Here is a 22,760-nt window from a genome sequence, read left to right as displayed (position 1 = left end):
ATATCCTAATTTGTTTAGATAAGAATTTTTAGAAATGTGCTTATTTTGTAAATCATCTTTTGTCTGTAAGGGATCTTGAACCTTTCAAGTCACCTATTTTTTGGTTCTCCTGAAGACATCTGAGAAGGGAGTAGTGACTCCATAAAAGTCACTATAGACTGGTATGGACTCCACATGGACTGATCTAGCTCTCACTGTTATTTCCATAGGAAATAATCATTGAGGAAAAGGTGTGGCTTGCTCAGACTGCATTTTCTCCTGTGATAGAAGAGAGCAGCTCTTGCCAAATTTCGAGTGCTAAAGGTGGTTGGAAGGAGAGCTGGTTGAATGATGTGCCTGGCGTGCATGGGTGTTCCCTCCTGACTGATAGCTAGGGTGCTGTGTGTGCAAACCAGTCTGGGTCAGGCTTGGGTGGAAACTGAAGTCCTCTTGCCAGGCAGAAGGAGGGGTTTAGGGTGTTGAAATCCAAACACAGAGAAGACAAGACCCAGGGAGGATATTGAACTCCTGCTGTGAAAGGAGAAGACATTGATCATACAGCAAGTATTTTGACAATTTGAGGTGTTTACGTCAAGATTCAGAATAACTTCATGAAGAAAGGGTACATATCTGAGTTTGCAAAGCAGTTGGCATCTACACAGCAGGGATGAGGTCAGCACAGGATTATAACCAGGATCTGCAGAGAATTGGAGCCATTGTTATTCTGGGTGGACATTTATTTCTACGGGAGAAAAGTTTCTGTGGCTTCTTGTTGCATTGTGAAACAGGTGCCAAGACTGAGTAGGACCACATTTTCCTGTGTCTTTCTTCTCTCTCCTCAGGTCCAACTCCACTGCCATTTGGGTAACCCTTTGTTGTAGAGTGGTTTTCATTCACTTAAGCATAATTCTTTATTAATACTTATTGAGCATCTGTTATTTTCAGGAGCTCTGGTGGTATAGTGCTTAAGGCATTTGACTGCTAATCAGAAGGCTGGCAGTTCAACCACCAGCCACTTCTCAGGAGGAAGACTGGGCAATCTGCTTCCGTAGAGATACTGCCTCAGAAACCCAAGGAGGGGTTGCTATGAGTTGGAAATGACTCAATGGCAGTGAGTTTGGTTTTTGGTTTTATCCTGGGCAGAAGGGTCCTTAGGTGGCACAAATGAGAGGAAGGAGTGGAATGTGATTTTTTTCTGGCTTGTAGGGTGATTACTCTTCTCCTTCTTTTTCTTACTTCACCAAATAAGTTAGGCATATGAGGCCACCAATACTAACACAGGAGGGTGGGGAGGAAGGCTGGAAGGAGGAATGTGCCTTGGCTTCTGTTTCTATTTTTTCATAGTCAGGAAGGCAATTGAGGTTTTCTCCTTCTTTAGGTCTTGCTCTTCCCTTTCCTTTTTTTTTTTTTCTTTTTTAATTGTGATTTGGGTGAAAGTTTATAGAGAAAATTGGTTTTGCATTCAGCAATTCATTGACTTTTTTTTCATGATGATATCAAGATCAATTGGCATAACAACTACAAAGGCAGTGTTCTACATCCTACTCTGGTGAGTAGTGACTGGGGTCTTAAAAGCTTATGAACTTCCATCTAAGGTGCAACCATCTATGTTTGGTCTCTCCTTGTCCAAAGCAAAGAAGAGTGAAGAAAATCAGACACATGGACACAATTAGTCTAAAGGACCATGGAATTGACCATGCAAACTTCAGCCTCCATGACCCTGAGACCAGAAGAACTAGATGGTGCTTGGCTACCTCTGCCAACTGCTCTGTAAGGGATCAGAATAGAATGTCCTAGACAGAGTGGAAGAGAAATGTGGAACAAAACTCAAAATCATAAAGAAGATCAGGCTTACTGGTTTGATAGAGACTGGTGGAATTCCTCAGACTATGCCCTTTATCCTTCCCTTTCCTTTGGATTTCTCTGTAATTGTTGCATTAGTCTTTTGACCCTCAACCTCACTTTGTCTCAATGGAACAATGGAAAGAACACAGGCTTCATGGTAGGCAGGGCTGAGTTTGAATCTTGTTTTTTTACTTTTTAGCAATGGATATTGAATGAATTAGCTATTTGAACTTCATTTTCTTCATTTTGAAAATAGGGATTATTATGATGATGATGCTTAACTTCAAAGATTGTTGTGAGGATAAGTTATTTAGTCATCTAGAATAGGCATCCAATTAATGGCAACTATTATTATCTCTTAGGGGAGCTCTGATAGTGTAGTGCCTAAGGCACTTGACTGCTAGCCAGAAGGCTGGTAGTTCAAACCCACCAGCCACTCCTCGGAAGGAAGGTTGGGCGATCTACTTCCATAGTGGTATCGCCTCGGACACCCAAGGAGGTGTCACTATGAGTTGGGTCCAACTTGATGGTACATAACAAAAGCAACAAATTATTATCTCTTAATAGTTGCTCAATATTATGTAGGTTGTTGTTAAATTACCTGCAGATCCCCTGTCTAGATTTAAATTTGTGATAGCCCTGATTCAAAGCATTCTGTCCTACCAGTTGTCCTTGGAAGGAAGGTTGGGACAATCTACTTCCATAGTGATACCACCTTGGAAACCCAAGGAGGGGTTGCTATGAGTCGGAGCCAACTCGACGGCAGTGAGTTAGGTTTTTTCCCTTGGTCCCATTGCCCTGGTAAGTATACTTAGTACTTATCTGACTATATGTTCCTTTTTTTTTTTTTGTTTGGAGATGATGGACTCCAGCATTTGTCAAGTCCATGGATCTGCAAACTCCTTAAAGAAGAGCCCCCTTTATCAATCTGTAGCTCCTGTAAGTATGGAACATCTTGGTGTTCAGTAGGTGTTCCTGGAAGGAAGGTATTGAAATAAAGGAAAGGACTGCATGTAGCTATGGCTGCTTAGATAATGTACTTCACTTCCTGGGAATCATTAATCCAATTTTCTAGGCTGTCAGGCTGCAGGGTTGGGAGAATTAGGTTTTTCTGGCATTTTGTCTTGGCTCTTTGCCTTTGGGTTTTGCCCTGTAGGAAGGAGAGGCCCCAGAGAGGAGTGTATTAATGCACCTCTGTGGTCACCAGACAAGGTGTGCAGGAGGAATGGGGCCAGTGTGTCAGTGCAGGTGTGGGGCAGGGAGCAAGGGTCTTGCTTAACCAGTGAGGCAACAGCGCAGACATTGTGCAAAGAGCCTTCTCAGCACATGATCCTGACATTTCTCTCCTCCCTGGGCTTTCCTGGTCTGCACTCTGGGGAAGGGGTGGAGGGTGGTCTTCTCTTCTTGAGCTCCTGCTTCCTCTGCCCCTTCATTCCTGGGAAGCTGGTCCTGGAGTGGGTGTTGTCCAGAAACAGTATGGAGTATGTTAAGAGTTCACCTCTGAGCAGCACTGCTTGGCTTTCCACCTGACTTTGTCCCTCTTCTTTGCTTAAATTTGGGCCCATTGTTTATTTTATTTTATTTTTTAATTTTTATGGAGATTGGGTGAAAGTTTACACAGCAAATTAATTTTCCATATAGCAGTTCATACACATTTTGTTTCATGACATTGACTGCAATTCCCCACAATGTAACAACTCTTTCCCACTTCCTCCCTGTAGGTACCCTGTTTCCTTCTTTCCTATGCATTCCTGACCATCCCCCCTCCCCCCTCCCCTCCCCCCTCTGTCCTTGTGAAAACACTGTTGGGCCCATTATTTGACCCTGGCTAGTTATTTTTTCTCGGACTTGCTATTAAATGGAGACTAATAATGTCATCTACCTCATAAGGCTGTTCTGAGGATTAGATAAAATAATACAGGTAAAGCTCTTAGAACAGTGTCTAGCCCATAGTAGTGGCTCAATAAATGTTGTTTGTTGTTAATTGCCATCAAGTTGGCCCTAACTCATGGTGACACCATGCACAAAGGAACTAAATGCTGTCTAGTTGTGGTAGTTATGTTTGTGTGTCAACTTGGCTGGGCCTGGTTGAGTGGCTGGGCAGCTGGATATAGTATTCCCAAAGATGAGACTGGCAATCAGCTCCATGGTGGGATCTACCACAAGCAGCTGAGTTGCTGCCTTTAGGAATGTGGTCTGCTTCCTGTATATAAGAAGCCTTGGGAATGATCTCTAGCCTATGGCACGCTTGGACCCTGCATGTAGCCGTGTCATTGCTCAGCAGCCTGCTATGCTCTGCTGACTTTGGGACTTAATGGCCTGCTGTGTGGTTTGGTAATATCGGGACTGTGCCTTTTTCTTTGTCAACTTGGGGCTTCTCAGCCTCAGCAGCCAGCAGCGGCTGTCTGAGTGAAGAAATGCCTCTAGCTCCAGTGGGCCGGAAGCAGGAGGCAGAGCTCGACCCCAAGGTTGAGGGGCTTTCACCCAGCCCCTAGAGCCTGGCACTTTGAACTTGGACTTAAAGCCTCCAAAACAGACTCCTGTTTGTTAAGGCCATCCCATTTGTGGTATATTCCTGTCAAAGCAGCACTAGGTAACAAGAACACTAGTCCTGTGTCATCCCCATGAAAACAGTTGTAATCCATAGGGTTTTCACTGGCTGATTTTTGGGAGTAATTCACCAGGTCTTTGTTCCTAGTGTGTCTTAGTCTAGAAGCTCTGCTGAAACTTGTTCAGTACCTAGCAGCACACAAGCTCCACTGACCCAGTGTATTGATGTACATTGGCTGGGAATTGAACCCAGGTGTCCCTCATGGAAGGTGAGAATTCTGCCATGAACCACCACCAATAAATGTTAGCTATTATCATTGTAGATGGTATGCATCCTTCCTTGAAGTTAAGATTTCTGGAGAAGGTCTAGTCTTTCTACAAACTCTTTCCTACAATTACCTCCTTCTCACTGAGGTAATTCTTTTTATTGTGGTTACCTGAAATTCTTGCTATAATACCTCCTTATATATCTTGAGGGATTTATATGCTGAGAGAAGTAATTAGCCCTCTTCTCCTGGGTGTGTTATCTCCTCTTTCTTCACCAGTCAGCCTTAGTCATATTTCCCAGGCACCAAATTGCTAATATTTCCTCCCTAGTAAAGCTAAGCTCTCCCATCCAAGGGGATTACAAACAGAAGTGGATATGGGGCTGGTTGAGGAAATGCCCCAATGCATGACAGAGATTCTGATTGGCAACAAGTTAAAAGGAGAGTATTAATAGCAGTGTAGGTGGTTTCACCAGTAAAGATGATGTCCTGACTAGTGTGGTGTGATTTGGAGGAAGGAACACAGTTGACCTTGGTGGCAAAGGGCCTGGATTCAGCTCCCAATTCTTCATTTTATAGCTGTGTGAGTAATTTCAATTCATTGAGCCTCAGTTTCTTCATCTGAAAAATGAGAAAGGTTCTGAAGTTCTGTGATGATAATACTTGCAGTGCTGTGATAAAGCCAAACCAAACAAAATCTACTGCCATCAAGTCGATTCTGACTCAGTGATCCCCATTGAGTTTCTGAGGCAATAAATCTTTTTGGAATTAGTTTGTTCAGTCTACCTTCTGCAGAGTGGCTGGTGGGTTTGAACCACCAACCTTCTGGTTAGCAGTCTGCCCTTGGGCACTGTACCACCAAAGTTCTTTCCTGTCAAATTGATTCCAACTTATGGTGACTTCATATGTGCAGAGTAGAACTGTGCTCTGTAGAGTTTTCAGTGGCTGATCTTTTGGAAATAAATAGCCAGGCCCTGTTTCCGAAGCATTTCTGGGAGAACTTGAACTTACAACCTTTTAATTTATAGCTCTTAACTGATAACACCTCCCAGGACTCCTGAATGCCATGGCACAGCCATGAATGCTAGCATTGGCTCTGGTGCCTTAGATTTCAGTGTAATGGGAAGTTGAATACATGAGAACACATAGATCTGCAACTTACTTTTTTCAATTCAACAGAAATTTCTTTTGTGCTTGGTTTTTATGTGTTTGTCTTTCTTCACAATGCTGGAAAATACTGACTATCTCAGTACACTACATGGAAAATGAGAGAAGGTTGTAAGGAGGTTTGGGAGAACAGACTATTACAGGGAAGATAGATAGTGAGGAGTTGTGGTGGGTGGTGTGGGGAGTAACTTTGGTAAATATGGATCAGCCATTGCAGGGTGTTGATCCTGATTCATTTTCTGTGTTAAAAATGTGACTCAACCCTAAAGTATTTTATAGGAAGGGAAACTTAGAAAAGGGTAGTCCAGAAGGATTAGGTTATTGCCCAGGGTTATTCTTGGGTCTTCTGGAAAAGCAGCTGAAGCTACAGAGAGAAATGACAAATCATCAGAAATTGTGAGGCAGGTAGGGGTAGATAAGTGTATCCACTCTCCATACAGAAGGAACCAGAAGAGTTTCTATTACTGTAGACAAGTGACTGAGCAGAAGAGGTTAAAGCAATTTGAGTGCATTTGTGTTCACTCCAGAATGGTGGAGGCATTCAGTGCACAAATGAGGCAATGAGGCATTCCTGCTGGGTATTACGTAGGGCCTGAATGACTGCTGGAGGTGCTAGAAGCACTGACACTTAGATTCTTATCTCTTACTGAGGGTAGAGGGGCAGACAGAACCTTTGACTCAAAGCAGCTGCATCTTCCCACAATAAAGACACTGGGTAGCAGGTTGTAGCTTGCAGCTACACCCTCACCCTCAGGAAATTTGCCAGTTTGGTCTTTGGTCCACTTGGTCAATCTAGGGAAACTGGGATTTCTTGATGGGAAGAATAGACTGCTCCTGACCAGGAAGGGCTTGCAGCTGCATGTCATTGCTGGAGAGAATCACCTGTCATGGAAGACGGAAGTTTTAGTTTTAAGGACCTTACAGCTATGGAGATGGGCTGAGGGGCAGCTAAGGTACAGTGGCTGTTTAAGTCCCAGTTGGTTTTCCATCTGGTCTAGGCATCGTGCTGGAGTAGAGTGAGCTTCGGACTGTGAATCTACACATGGGAGACCTAGGTTATAAAAGGAACACACAGAATGAGATGCCTACAGGGTAGAAAGAAGCCCAAAGAACATCTTATCTTCTCACCTATTGTCTGTAAGTGATAAAATGAGCTCATAGAAATGAGCCAGAAGGAGTGAGCACCCTGGATTGAGGAAGGAGCAGAAGGCTTAAGGGACTGATTAACTAGGGTTCCAGCTGAGCCTTTCCCAGAAGAGGAAACTGAGGCCCTGAGGATAGAAGTGACTTGCCCAACGCCATACATCTAGCTAGTGTGATATGTAGGCTTCTTGATTCTTATTCCTCTGCCATCTCTCTCTTACATAAGGCTAGGGGTGGGTGTACATGGTGTCCCAGTGGCAATGCAATGTCCTCCCCCATCTCTCCCTATAGGCTGCAGACACCAGAATTGCAAAATCTTCCACTACTATGGAGCTGTTTTGCGCTAGTGACCAGGGACATATGGCCCCATTTCCCACTCCTCCTTAACTATATATCACATAAAACTTCACACCTTCCTTCCTCACCTTGGCCTCTTTTCCTCAAATCACAAGCTAGTCTGTGTATTCTACAATCTATTCTTCAGCAGTCATATTCTCTGCACTGCAGTAGTGTTTTTCTGGTTTCAGAGCTCTGTGGGAGAACTTTTTGGGTGATTGAGCCTTTGGCATGGGAAGGGTGCTGGGAAGAGAAGGACATTTGAGGTCTCTCTTTGGGGGTCACAGAGTGGAAGAAGTGAGATGAGCAAGCTCAAGATCAGAGGCCATGGATGGATGCTCACTCCATCTATAGTCTACCCTAGGGTCGTCTGGGTTCATCTGGTCACCCTCTCCCTCCTACAGCCAGAATAACTGTTCACTCATTAGGAAGTGTGACTATCACCTGACTGTGTGAAGCCAAGTGTGACTGCTCAGGTGGCAAACTTCTGAGTGCTTTGGATGAATTTTTGTTGATTTTCTGTACTCTGACCACTTTTCCTCCTATGCTTTGTGGCCCTCACCAGCTCTGCTGCCCACTTTTCCCTCACATCAGCATGTGGATGTGCAAATGCACATACGCTCAGAGTCCTAAGGAGAAACACAAATGAGAACAGCTCTATATGTATGTTTTTATGTGGACACTTTGGCTCTCCCAGCTCCTTGGCCCACTTGCTTAATCCAGGGAAACTGCATTAACTCAGAAGTTGCTGTGATGTGGTGGGAAGAACACTGAATATTAAACCTTGCAGTGACTGAGTCTGTGTTTCTGGTTGGCCTCTTCTTAGCTGTGTAATTTGAACCACCCTGAGCATCAGTTACCTTAACTGTGAAAGATAATAATAATTTAAGTTGGATGTTTTGAGGACTAAATCAGGGAATGCATGTGAAGTACATGCACAGTGTAACCATTTAATGCTTTATGACTATGATTACCTATGTTATGAATCTTAGTCTCCACTTTTGAAAATAGCTGTTATGATATATCTGCCTTATAATATTGTTGTGAGGATTAAATGAGATGATACACGTAATAGTTTCTTGTAGAATGTAAATTGCTCTATAATTAAAGATAGCGATGCAGTGAGGGGAATACTAACATCACTTCAACACATCCTGTCAAGAGGAGAAACTGTAGACAAACATCTGATCCTATTTCCATCTCCTGTGTACATTTGGTCCAGATGCATTGCTAGCCTGTAACGTTCAATAAGGTCTTTAAGATATCTACCCTAGGAGCCCTTTTGTATCCCCTGCAAATTCTTCCTGCCAGGGTTTGCTGCTGCAAGCCCAAGCTTCCATAGCAAGTTAAACTTTAGTACAAATAAAGGCATCTTCTGTGTAGGTCAAAATTGATCTTTTCTATGCCCCCCTTGAGCTTGCATAGCTATTGGTCTCTGTCTAGGTGGGGGCTTGTCCTTATCCCAATTTGCCTTGTCCTCACTGAAGGGACAAAATCTCTGCCTGGCATAGAAGGTTCTGGCTAGTGACCTTTGGCTGAGAGACTGAACTTAATTCTTGGTTGTCCTAAAGGCGGTCACTCCAAAAGGATCTAACTGCCCACAACTACTCCAGACGGGAAGTGTTGACCTTCCACCCACTGGCTCAGTTGACTGCCACCAGGCCCTTGTCCAGTTATGGATGTGGCTGTTCTAGTTTGGAAAGTCAGTTCTATATAAAGGAAGGGCCCTTGTAGTTCATATTTGTACCTGATAATTTCCTCCCACAGGATCGCCCTCAGTAGATTTGGGCAGAATTTTCTCAGTGAGCCACTGAGTTTCATCTTGAGGTCTCCTCCTAAGGCCTGGGTTGCTTCTGTGACTCTCCCCACAGCCTCCAGGAAAAGGGCCTGGCTAGAGAGGCACTAGCCTATTTGGCTTTATGAGGCCAAGTTGGACTCTCCTGTAAGATGTGTGGCTGCCCTCAGGTCAAGTCTGCTGTTGTCTCTAACATCTGGGCTCTGCTCCCCACCCCTGGCAGGACCTGTGTGGCGCCACTACCTGTGACACACTGGGCATGGCAGACGTGGGCACCATGTGCGACCCCAAGAGAAGCTGTTCTGTGATTGAGGATGATGGGCTTCCATCGGCCTTCACCACGGCCCATGAGCTGGGTGAGCTGGAGGGCAGCTGTGGTTGGAGGGAGGGACTTTCTGCCAGGGTTTTTCTGGGTTTTCACTGGGTGCTCTGGGGGTCAGGGAGATATTTGTCTTTGCTGCCTCATACTCTGAAGCCTGAAGGATCTTTTCTTAGGCCAAAGTCTGCCTTATTAGTAGCTTTGCTTTCTTTTCTCTGGCTGTCATAGCCCAGTTGGCCAGGGCATTGTTGGAGCACTTCTGCTGACAGATTGTCTCATTGATTAGGTAACTATGGGGAGAATATGTTAAAAGAAAGAGGAACCACATTCCTGTCCTCATGGAGCCCACAGCCTGGTAGAAGGGACAGGACACACAAGGAGATGATTCTAAGACATTTGCAAAGCAGTTGATCGATAGGTAGAAATGTCTAGCTGCAGACTTGGGCTTCCTAACTTCCCCACTTACTCCCATACCCATACTTTTTCTTCTCAGCTCTGCCCTCATGCCTACTGAACCCTCTTGCCTCACCCCACAGGCCATGTGTTCAACATGCCCCACGACAATGTGAAAGTGTGTGAGGAGGTATTTGGGAAGCTCCAAGCCAACCACATGATGTCTCCAACCCTGATCCAGATTGACCGGGCCAGTCCCTGGTCACCCTGCAGTGCTGCCATCATCACTGACTTCCTGGACAGTGGGCATGGTGAGCCAGGGCAATACAGTGGGGAGGGGCAACTTGGAGGAGTCAGCTGCTATCACTGACAGAGGCTCTCAGTGCCCTCTCTGGAACATAGGCAGTGAGTAATCCCAAAGAGTTGGGCTCAAAAATAGATCCATTCCATTTATACTTTGGTTCATTCTCTCCCTACCCCAAGATACTGGGTTAGCCAGACTTTTCTTTCCCCAGCTTCATTAGTAATGACTGCCTTGGTTTTCTGCAGGTGACTGCCTCCTGGACCAACCCAGCAAGCCTATCTCCCTGCCTGAGGACCTGCCAGGTGCTAGCTACACCCTAAACCAGCAATGTGAGCTGGCCTTTGGTTTGGGTTCCAAGCCCTGCCCTTACATGCAGTACTGCACCAAGCTGTGGTGCACTGGCAAGGCCAAGGGACAGATGGTGTGCCAGACCCGCCACTTCCCCTGGGCAGATGGCACCAGCTGTGGCGAGGGCAAGTTTTGCCTCAAGGGGGCCTGTGTGGAGAAAAACAACATCAATAAATACAGGGTGAGTGCCTGGAGGGCCTCCTGGGAGGAGGGCAGCAGATCTCAGAGCTCTCTAATCCTCTCATCTGCAGGGACCCTATCTGTCACAGGTTGTTTCACTGTGCCTTGATTTTCCTGTCTACAGTCCTCAAAAAAACCTAACTCATTTCTATCAAGTCGATTCTGACTCATAGTGATCCCCATTGGGTTTCCAATGGCTGTAAATCTTTACAAAAGTAGATTGCCCCATATCCTTCCACAGAGCAGCTGGTGGGTTTGAACCTCTGACCTTATCCACTATACCACCAGAGCTCCTTGTCCATAGTCATAACCCCTTCCTAACTCTGAGGAATGGAGAAAAAAGATATGGCAGGTCAATGAACTGGTCAGGCATTAGACACACAGGAACAGCCCTCAACAGGAGCTACCCTCTCAGCCCTGAGCTCTGTGCCTTGTCCCACCTGCAGAGGAGCGCTGCACCCGACCTGAGTGCTCAGTGTTGGGAGTTGCTCACTCATTGGTTTCTTCATTTCTTCCTTCTTCAGATATTTCTGGATGTGCTCCACAGGCAGAGAGCTGTGAACCATACAAATGAACAGGCTTGGTCTTGAGCTCCAGAGAAGTTACAGTTGAGTGGGGAATTTCTGACTAGGATTGGAGCTGAAATGAAGCAAAAGCATGAGCAGACTTTAGTCATTGGCTACATTCTGTTTTTAGCTGAAACATGGCTGAACAAAAGTTTTTCCTGATAAACAGAAATAGCAATCAATCCCAAACATATTCAGGACCCCGCATATTCTCTTAATATAATAAGCCTTTATGTTCTTCAGGTCTTAGATTTGGATAATAACCAAAAAAAAAAAAAAAAATCACTACCATTGAGTCAATTCTGACTCATAGCGACATCCATTGGGTTTCCATGGTTGTAAATCTTTACAGAAGTAGACTCCTTCACCTTTCTTCCACAGAGCAGCTGGTGGGTTCAAACCACTGACATTTTGGTTACCAGCCAAACACCTTAACTGCTACACCACCAGAGCTCCTTTTGGGTAGTAAAGGGACTTACAACTTTTCAGATGATGAGAAGTCCTCTATTCTCTTCCTTGATTCTGGTGATGGCCATCCCTCCTCGATGCCTGCCCACACATAGAGGAGGACTTGACACTGTTTTTGATATGGGCAGAGGCAATATTGTAAAAAAGCATTTATGAAGCACCTTGTCAATTGCCCTGGGTTAGCTGTGGTACAGAATGATTTAAAATACTTTCCTGTGCTCTGGGAATCTATATTTAAGTAAAGCTTCAAATGTTACTAGGCAATAATCTACTGTATTAAGGTTGCTATGTTAAGATACTGAGGTGGTTAGAAAAAGAGATAAATCATAGACCATGTCTCACAGGCCTCACAAACTAGTGAGGAAACTAGAAATATATCTATAATAAGAGACACAGGGAGGAATGAGTTGTGATGGAAGTATAAAACCTGTCTTGGGAAAACAGGGGGTGAGAGATTATTCATGATTGTTGTTGCCACTGCTGTCAACTCAATTCCAACTCATGGTGACCTCGTGTGTGTCAGAGTATAACTGTGATCCATAATGTCTTCAGTAGCTGATTTTTCAGAAATAGATTGCTAGGCATTTCTTCTGAGATATCTCTGGATGGACTCCAACCTCCAAACTTTTGGGTAGCAGCCAAGGACATTAACCTCTTGCACCACCAAGGGACTCCAACCATGATTAGAGGTGTGTGAAAAACTTTGATGAGGAGGTGGGATTTGAACAGAACCTTGAGGGATGACTATGATTTCAAAAGGTAGAGATGGAGAAGATACTAACTTGGAAACCCAAGAAGAGGTTGCTATGAGTCAGGACTAAATTGACGGGAGTGAGTGAGGTTTTTTTTTTTTTTTTTTTTTGAGCAGGGGCAAGTGAGGACAGTGGTGCTTCAGGGGTAGAATTCTAATCTTCCATGCAGAAGACTCAGGTTCAACTTCTGGCCAACACACCTTATGGGCAGCCACCACCCGTCTGTCAGTGGAGTTGCTATGATGCATGTTGCAATGATGCTGAACAGGTTTCAGTAGAACTTTCAGACTAAGACTAGGAAGAAAGGTCTGTTGATCTACTTCTGAAAATCAGTCAATGAAAACTTATGTATCACAACAGTTTGATGAGCAACCAAACGTGGGATGGCTTAGGACCAGGTATGTTTTATTCTATTGTGCATGAGGTTTCCATTGCGTTGGAGCCAGCTCAATGGCAAGTGAAAACAACCACAAGTGGGAGCAAAGGCACAAGCAAAAGAACAAAGGAGATCATACATTCCTAGATGGGGCTTAAGTGAGGACTGGAGGATGTGAGGCTCTACTGGAAACAACTTTGGGAAGGTAGTTTGGGGTAAGATTGCAGCAACCTTGACTGCCAGGTGATGAGGTTAGATTGGAAAATTTTGAAGACAGTTGAGTCAGGTCAGTGCCTGCTCTTGGGAAGAGGAACCTTGAGAATGAAGAGGCTGGACAAGAGGATATAGATATAGGAAATGTGGTCTGAAAAGCTCCATCCTTCCATGTGCTTTCTGGAATTCTCAGCCCATCATCAGCAAAATCTGCTCTGTCCTTTCCTTTTTTTAGAACATTTCTGTCACCATCTTGTTGTAATCGAAATCTGCATCTCCTCAGAGGATTCTGCCCTAATCCATCAAAGTTGAACCAGAAAGTGTACCTTTAGTCTTAATTCCTGCCTTCCAGCAACCTCAGTTTTCAGTATCCACTCTCTATTCACCAAACCCTCTTTTCTTGCTCGCTACCTCTACTTTTCTGACTCCAACTATTCTTCAACCCCATTTAGACCCTACTCTTAACCATACCAACTTTTTATCAGCCCTCACTCTTTTCAAGTCCTCATTTCTCTCTTTATTGAGCTGACCTTCCATCCACTGTTGTAGCCACTCCTTTGCATACACTTCTGACTCCCTCACCCATTGTCTCTGTCCTACTCACTTCAATAAACCACCACCCTAGTTGAATTTCACTCTCTCCCCTACTTGATTGTTCCAGCACAGGTGAATATAGGTGGGAAAAACACATGATCATACTCGGTAGTTTCAGTTAAAATTCATGACCTTGAAACTTACATGCCCACGAGTTCTCTAGTTCATTCACTCTTCCAATCTGTTAAATTGTTATTTCACAGTTTTACCTCTCTCCTTTCATTACCAACTCTTTTGTCCTCATTTTCACTTTTTCTGGTTACCTTTCTTTCTATTTCATTGAAAATAAAGAGAAGCAATTGAGCAATTAGGAAAGAACTTTCACCAGCTTCCATGTCTACCTCTACCATGCTACTTGAATCTGCACCATGCCTACCTGTATCCTGTACATGGGTGAACTGACCCTGCCTCTTAAATGAGTCATGCTCTGTGCTTTACACTGGAATACCACCCTGCTTGACCATTTAGGGAACTTATTATATCAATTCTCCTTTATCTCTCCTGCAGTTTTCCTCCTCTCCTGAGGTGAATCATTCATATCAGGAAACAAACCTGCTATAATTTCTTTTGTCTTAAAGAAACATTCTTATAATCCTGTTTTCTTTTCATATATCACAGTCCATTTCTCTGACCAACCTATATAGCAAAACTCCTTGAAAGAATTGCATAAATGTGCTCTCTCCAATTCTTCTCTTCCCATTTTTCTCTTGAATCCATTCCAGTCAGCTTCTTTGACTCTCATCATTCTTCCAAAATAACTCTTATTAAATCAACAAATGGTCTCTACTTTGCTAAATCTAATGAGTAATTATCATGCCTTATACTGCTTGACAGATGAGCAGCAGTTGGCATAGTTGGCTATGTTCTTCCCTGGGAACACGATCTTCACTGCCTCTTCACTTTCCTCCTCCCTTTCTGACTGCCCCTTCTCAGTCTTCTTAACTGGTTCTTCCTCATACTCTTATTTTTTAAAAGTTGTCATGCTCCAGGGCTCAGTCTTTAGTCCTTTTCTCAATCCATACTCAACCTCTTCAGTGATTCCTCTAGATCTATGGCTTGAGATCCCCTTTATATGTTGAAGACTCCCAAATTTATATCTCCAAAACAGACCTCTATCCTGAGTTACAGACTTATGTGTCTACTTCTTGACATCTCTGTTTGGATATCTTACGAGATCTTAAATGTAAGAACTGTAAAACTGAACTTTTGGTCATCTACCCTAAACCTTCTCCAGCAGCGTTCCCCTATTCAGTCAATGGCAACTCCTTTTCCAGTTGCTCAGGTCAAAACCTTTTTCTCTCACATTCCACATCTGATGTTTCAACAATTCCTGTTGACACTGTCTTCAAAATATGTCTAGAATCTGTTTCTAACTGCCTCTCCTGCTGTATCTGGTCCACACCTCTGTCTGTCTGCTGTGACTACCACCTCTCATGGATTATTGCATTTGCTATAACTGGTCTCTCTACTTCTGATACTACTTCTTACAGACTATTCCCAACATAGAACCAAGGATTCTTCCCTCCCCCTTTTTAAATTGTTGTAAAAATACAGATAATATGATATTTGCTAGCTCAACATTTTTCATATGTATAATTCAGGAACAACAAATGTTCAATCATGTTGTGTAACCATCACCACTATCTGTTGCTGAGGGCTCCTTTTAAAATGTGAGTGAGATCATGTCATTTCTCTGCTTAGAGTCCTTCTGGGGTTTTATACCTCACTCCAAACTATCACCCAAGCCCTCCAATGGTCTTCATGGCCTGCCTTTCTGACTCCATCTCCTGTTTCTCTCCTCTACCTTGCTCTGCTCCCTCTCCTTGGAACTTCTTCTGTCCTATCTGGATGGCTACTTCCTGCAATTCCTTTAGGCCTTGCTCAAATATCTACTCAGCTTCAGTACAATGAGATCCCTGATCCCTACATCACAGAGCAACCCACCCTCACTGTGGCCTCCTGTCCCTTCCCTGCATTTAAGCCCACTGACGTCTTCTATGCACTGGTTTGTTTCTATTGATCTGTCTTCCCTTGACTAGGATAGAATAAGTTGAGGGCCAAGACTTGATTCAAATGGTGCCTGGCTCATAGTAGGAACTCAACAAATGTTTGCTGAATGAATAGGAGGGACTCATTGAACATTTGTTATATGAATGGGTGGGAAGATGTGACACCAAGGTAAAAAAAAAATCACATTGTCTCAGAAGCTCAAGGAACAGTGTTAGATACTGAAGATAACACTGAGGGACCCTTGCCCAGGCCCAGATTTGCTCAGTAATTCGTCACAAAAGTCACTGCTGACTTTTGGGGAGCAGCTTCTATGGTGTGGTGGGGTCAAAACCCTTGTTGCAAGGGATTGAGGAGGGGGGATGGGGAAATAGCAAATATGTACTGACAGTACTGACAGCTCTACATCTGTGGGGCAGAATGAGGTGAGGCTCTAATTTGAGGAGAACGTAGGGTTAAGGGAAAGTGATTTTTAAAGGATAATAGCAATGTGTCACAACAAAGCAAAAATGATTTGACATGAGAACAGATAGAATAAATAATACTGAATATATACACAAGTTAAAGTATTTATGCAATATGAAGTCAGTTCCTGATTAGCTCCATGTGGCTTTTTCACTTTATGGATCACTATGATAGACATTTAATCCCAGGCCTGTATAACTAGGCTGCTTCCTCCATTGCCCAAGTGATGTGTGTTCAGGGAGTGAAAACTCACTTTACTGTCATCCTAAGAAAAACATTAGCATAGTGGCTAAGGCACTTGACTGCTAACCAGAAGGCTGGTGGTTCAAACCCACCAGCCACTCCCCGGAAGGAAGATGGGGCAATCTACTTCCGTAGTGATACTGCCTTGGAAACCCAAGAAGGGGTCGCTATGAGTCGGGTCCGACTCGACGGCACATAACAACAACAACAAGAAGAAAAACGTAATGAAGAGTATAAATTTTCTATCCCTTCTTTACCCTCTTAAAAAAACCCAACACTGCATAGTTCACCCCAAAGTCAAATAGAGTTTTACGATTCCTTAATAATCTGTTATCTAAATCTCTTTTTAACACAAACATTAGAACCATTTACAGTAAAACTTTCAAATACAGCAGTTGATTGAGTCTGTTTTGGTGAAAAGTCTGTATAATAGAACATTTACAAATAAAAATATTCAGACTAGGGTTACATAGAAAGCTCTGGTAGCTTAGTGCTTAAAGTATTTGGCTGCTAACCAGAAGGCTGGCAGTTCAACACCCCACCTCCCAGCCACTGCTTGGAAGGAAGATGGGGCAATCTACTTCTGTAGTGATACCACCTTGGAAACCGAAGGAGGGGTCGCTATGAGTTGGATCCTACTCAACGGCAGTGAGTTTGGTTTTTATGGTTATATAAGATCCCTGGGTAATGCAAATGGTTTGCACTTAAATGCTAACTTAAAGATTGGTGGTTCAAACCCACCCAGGCATAAAGGTTACAGCCAAGAAGACCCTGTGTAGCAGTTCTATGCTGTAACACATGGGGTCACCATGAGTTGGAATTGACTTGACAGCAATGTTTTTTTCCTTTTCTTTTAAAATGTTTTCATAGCTTATGGAAGGATGGAGGTTGGCTGTTCCTTAAATTTAGATTCTTGAAAATCACTAACAAATAAATAAGAGTAACTTTGAATTCCTGTTTGGTGGCAAGCATGGTGCTAGGAATTTTCAGACATACTACACCAGCTTCATACTTGAATATTATTAGCTCTATTCCTGTAGATGAAGCATTTGAAACTTAAGAGGAATAGCTCCTTGTCCAAGACCACCCATCTGGTAAGGGCAGAACTAGTTGTAAAACTTGTCAACCTGACTGCATAGCCCAATGAGGTCTTTCTTCTGTCTCTTCTGAGCTGCCTCATCTATAACTAGGAGAAGGTTGTGCAGTCGTAACTTAGAGATACTGTGGATTTGGTTCCAGACCACCACAATAAAGCAAACATCTCAATAAAACAAGTTGGATGTATTTTTTGTTTTCCCAGTGTGTCTATTAAGTGTGTAATCACATTATGAAAAAGTTTTAAATATGGTGAGAATTACCAAAATGTGACACAGAGACATGAAGTGAGCACATGCTGTTGGAAAATGGCATTGATAGATTTGCTCAATGCACGGTTGCCACAGACCTTCAATTTGTGAAAAAAACACAATACCTGTGAAGCATAATAATGTAAAGCACAATAAAATGAGATATGCCTCTATTTGCTGATCAATAGGTTGAAATGCTGTGTGGGTTCTATGCATACTGATAACTGGCTCATCATTTTCTAATTTTATTTCAGTGGGATGGAAACTTGGATGTGTGGAGGCTGAACCAGTATGGCTTTTCTATAGACTAAGGATGCTAGAACCTGGGAGCCCTGCAGGAGTGTAACAGACTCTTTCTCATAGGTGGATGGCTCCTGGGCCAAATGGGAACCCTATGGACCCTGCTCACGAACCTGTGGTGGGGGTGTGCAGCTGGCCCGGCGGCAGTGCAGCAACCCAGCCCCTGCCAATGGGGGCAAGTACTGCGAGGGAGTAAGGGTGAAATACCGATCTTGCAACCTGGAGCCATGCTCCAGCTCAGGTGAGGAGGGCAAGTCAGCAGTGGCCTGGGCACAGGGGAGGCAAGGCTGGAGATTGCATCCACAGAGCATCTGCAGTCAAGGTTACGACCCCTTGGACAAAACCTGGAAAGGTAGCATTACAGATACCTCTCAGGATCATTCCTCCCTCTGCTCATCTGTGGCCGAGTTGTTTTCTTCTGGATGGTTAGACTAGAAGTTTAAATGGTTCAAGTGGAAGGCATTATCATACTGACAAGCCTGTTTCCTTAAGCAGGAATTCTTAATCCAGAGCCCATGAACTTGAGTGGGGGAAAAATACATCTCTCTTTTCACTAACCTCTTTATCTAATCTCATTATTTCCTTGAACTAGAAATGTAAGTAACTAACTATAGTAGTAGTAGCAGTATCTGTGACATTGTCACCAGTAGAAATCATGCCTGTATTTATGTTACATTTCAGTTGTTGTGGATATCTCAAAATGCCATCTGTGCTCCTTACAACTTCAAAATTAAAATAGTTATTAGACTCATTATTAAATCATATTATTTAGTTCATTAGTAAGGAAGTCCATGTATCATAAATATGCTTTAAATATATTGATAGTTGTATAGCAATATAATTACTTTTCTTTATAATCTTATGTAAGTTGTTTTATGCATTTGGTTACATTATTCTGAAAATAATTTCACTAGACTGCCAAGGGGTCCATGGCACAGACAAAATTCAGGATACCTGTTATGAAGGAAGATTAAAGCTAGATTGCTGGAAGGTGGCACATTGCTTGGGGGCTACAGTATCATCCATAGGTTGACCCTTTGGGACCATTCTGCTTTAGTCTTTGGAGGTAGGGAGGCCATGGATTCTGCAAGAAGGATCACAAGACTGAGAGTGGGGTGAGCTGCTTGGTGCCCCAGGGAAGCTGATGATACTCCAGGGAGGGATGCTCTTCCTTGCCTACCCCTTGCCCACTCCCCAGCCCCATCCTGTAGCTTTTGGTGTTTGCTTCCTCCTTCCCCAGCCTCTGGCAAAAGCTTTCGGGAGGAACAGTGTGAAGCTTTCAACGGCTACAACCACAGCACCAACCGGCTCACCCTGGCTGTGGCTTGGGTGCCCAAGTACTCAGGCGTGTCTCCCCGGGACAAGTGCAAACTCATCTGCAGAGCCAATGGCACTGGTTACTTCTACGTGCTGGCTCCCAAGGTGAGCTCATGGGCAGGAGACAGGGCAGGGCCAGGGCTCTAGGGTAACCTCCAGATGAGCATCCTTCTTCCTTTTCCCATGACACTGCAGGTGGTGGATGGTACTCCATGCACTCTGGACTCTACCTCTGTCTGTGTCCAAGGCAAATGCATCAAGGCTGGCTGTGATGGGAACCTGGGCTCCAAGAAGAAGTTTGACAAATGTGGGGTTTGTGGAGGGGACAACAAGAGCTGCAAGAAGGTGACAGGACTCTTCACCAAGCCCATGTGAGTTCTGGACCCTGGAGGGGGCAGACAGGGAGCAGGGGATGGAAAGTGAATGGGATTCCTCCTGTGTCTTGGGAATTTGGATGAGACTGGGATAACAGCCACATCCTGGCCAGTGTTCTTGTTGTAGAGGCAATTCAGACCTTTCTAGGGTTTATATGCACTCATTTATTCATTCAACAATGTTGGATGCAAAGATGAATGCTCAGGAAAGACACTATTTAACTGGAGATGATAGTTAGGGAGAGGGCAGAAAGGATTGCATAAGAGTGAGACAGAGTCTAAATTTCAAGTATAAAACAAACCTAAATTAAAAACTCATTTCACCATTTTCTGACTCTAGATATCCTCACTTGTGAAGTGGGACTAATACTAATGTATTTCATGTAGGGTTGTTGTGAGGATTAAGTGAGTTAATCCAAATAACATAGTTAGCATTGTACCTGGTGCATAGTGAATGCTCAATAAATGTTAATGATGTTAATGAAACATGACTGTAACTGGAGGGCTCTACTCTTCTCCTCAGGCCCAAGGCCCTAACCTTGGGGATTGGGTTGAGGAAAGAATGGCAATAAACTGCTGAGAGATGACAGCATGAGTGGCTAGGACTAAACGGGGTCTCTCTTTCTTGGGGAACACAGTAGGATTTAGCTGAAGAGCCCTCCTTGGGACCTCTCTATTCCTCTTTCAAAGTTGGAGCTCCCTAGCTTGAGCTTTCTGACATTGAGCACATTCTCTTTTACTGTCAGGGGGATGCACTCCTTTGGAAGTCTTAACTCATTTTTTAGAAGAAGCAGGGGCAGGCAGAGCCCCTGAGGTCTCAGTGCAGGGAGAGGTTGTGGTTTACTTGGAAAACTTAATAGTCCCAGACACTGATGGCTGGAAGGCCATGCTGAGATCTCAGCTGTCACCCCTGGATGTAGTTCCCTTTGCTGAGCCCCTAGAATGTTCTTTCACAAGGAACTCAGGGGGGTGTTCTTATGGGGAATTAAAGGTAAATACCATCGGAGCTGTGTTACTGAGTAAGTAGCAAATTTTCCATTCTAAGCCTGGAAGGAGTCTTCAAAATCATGTAGTCTAGCTTGTTCATTGTACAGGTGAGGACACTGAAGCCCAGAGAAATGACCTTGCTTAAACTCACACAGTTGAATCAACTGTGAACCAGGGCTGGATCTTGGTTTCTCAGCTCCAAGGTCACTACTAGTTCACTACATCAAGCTTCCTAGCCTTGGATTCAGGCTTATAGATTTATTCACTCCCCCATCATCATAGTAATATTTATTGAATGCTTACTATATGCCAGGCCTGATGCTAAATACTTTGTGTGCTTTGGCTTAGTTAATCCTCATTACAAATCAGAATGCTATGTGCTATTATGACCTCCATTTTATAAGTAAGGAAATGGAGACCAAGAGAAGCTAAGATCAGTAGCTGAGCAAGTAGTAGGGATCTATGTTTTTGCTTCTATGCTAGAATTCACCAAAAGATAAATTTACTAAAAGAAAAAGATCATGAGGCCATGTTGACAGCTTATTTCATATTAGATTGTCTGATGATATCAAGTACACCAGCCTTCTATTGGTATGCTTTGCAGGAGGAGACAACCTGCAACAAAGCCTAGTTACTCTTTTTACTCTGCCATCTTAGTGACCCAGATTCAGGACTTGTGAAAGGGGAACCAGTTAGGACTGTAAAGGGAAATGAAGTTTCCCTGACCTGTATTCAGGTATTTGTCTAACATATGTGCCCACCATTTTTCTCAATTCTAGGCATGGCTACAATTTTGTGGTGGCCATCCCTGCAGGTGCCTCAAGCATTGACATCCGCCAGCGGGGCTATAAGGGGCTGATTGGGGATGACAACTACTTGGCCCTGAAGAATGGCCAAGGCATGTACCTGCTCAACGGGCATTTTGTGGTATCTGCCGTGGAACGGGACCTAGTGGTGAAAGGCAGCCTGCTCCGGTATAGTGGCACGGGAACTGCAGTAGAGAGCCTGCAGGCATCCCGGCCCATCTTGGAGCCCCTTATTGTGGAGGTCCTGTCTGTGGGAAAGATGACACCACCCCGGGTCCGCTACTCTTTCTATCTGCCCAAAGAATCTCTGGAAGATAAGCCCTCCCACCGCAAGGATCACCGGGGCTCCTCTGTGCTGCACAACAGTGTCCTCAGCCTTTCCAACCAAGTTGAACAGCCAAACAGTGAGCCCCCTGCTCGCTGGGTGGCAGGCAGCTGGGGGCCTTGCTCTGTGAGCTGTGGCGGGGGCCTGCAGACTCGGGTAGTGGATTGCCATGGCTCCCTGGGGCAGCTCTCAGGCTCTGCCTGTGATGCAGCTCATCGGCCAGTGGAGACACAGGCCTGTGGGGAGGTCTGCCCAGCCTGGGAAATTGGAGCCTGGTCATCTTGCTCCAAAAGCTGTGACAGGGGATTTAAAAGACGTCCGCTCAAGTGTGTGGGTCAGGCAGGGCAGCTGCTGGCCCGTGACCAGTGCAACCTTCACCGGAAGCCCCAGGAACTGGACTTCTGCATCTTGAGGCCATGCTGAATAGGACTGCCCCCTTTTCTTCCTCACTCTGTGCCCCACTGGTGCTGCCAGCATCTGGCCAGCTAGAATGGTGGGCAATGGGCAATGGCCACAGGCCCACCCAGAAGCTGCCCATATCCAGGGACAAGGACTGTGGACCAGGGTGAGAATGTTCCTGCCTCCTCCCTTACTTGGGCAGGGGGCCACTGACTTTAGTCTACCTCATGCCCACTTCTCTAGTGCCGGTTTTGGGGAAGGCTGAGAGGTGCGTGCACTGGGCAGAGGCATTGAGGCCCAGATTCAGAAAGGCCTGGAGGATGGGCATCTCCCAGGCAGAATTTCAGGGACCATGGCCCCCTACCTCAAGGGAGGCCACAGGCTGTTGGAAGAGCCATGGCCCAGCAGCTTGGCACCCTCAGGTGATCCCAGAGGCCCTTTAGCCATTTCTGAACAAGGCAGATTTTTATGGTGCTTTCAACTCACTTCTCTTTTCTGACTGACATGGGATTGAGAAAATGACAACTGGCTGGAGGGGAGAGTGAGATTAGTGGTGCCTAGGCTGCTACCATTTTGGTAAGGAAGGGGTATGTGTAC

At 44.6% G+C, this 22,760-nt stretch overlaps 1 protein-coding gene across 1 annotated transcript in view; it reads left to right on the top strand.

Annotated features, from left to right (window-relative positions):
* ADAMTS15 (ADAM metallopeptidase with thrombospondin type 1 motif 15) overlaps positions 1-22,187 on the top strand; it is a 29,509-nt gene extending 7,322 nt beyond the window's left edge. Inside the window, exons 2-8 of the mRNA XM_007955173.1 lie at positions 9,305-9,437; positions 9,937-10,104; positions 10,343-10,626; positions 18,019-18,196; positions 19,196-19,377; positions 19,468-19,643; positions 21,413-22,187. Of these exons, the coding sequence (XP_007953364.1) occupies positions 9,305-9,437; positions 9,937-10,104; positions 10,343-10,626; positions 18,019-18,196; positions 19,196-19,377; positions 19,468-19,643; positions 21,413-22,187 (1,896 nt within the window). The remainder of the gene's footprint in view (positions 1-9,304; positions 9,438-9,936; positions 10,105-10,342; positions 10,627-18,018; positions 18,197-19,195; positions 19,378-19,467; positions 19,644-21,412) is intronic.
* The last annotated feature ends 573 nt before the right edge of the window (positions 22,188-22,760 follow it).

Source organism: Orycteropus afer, unplaced genomic scaffold (assembly GCF_000298275.1).
Source record: "Orycteropus afer afer isolate SDZICR_OR568_19922 unplaced genomic scaffold, OryAfe1.0 scaffold00493, whole genome shotgun sequence".
Lineage (NCBI taxonomy): Eukaryota > Metazoa > Chordata > Mammalia > Tubulidentata > Orycteropodidae > Orycteropus > Orycteropus afer.
The sequence above is the reverse complement of the archived record's forward strand: the minus strand, read 5'-3'. Positions and strand labels throughout refer to the sequence as shown.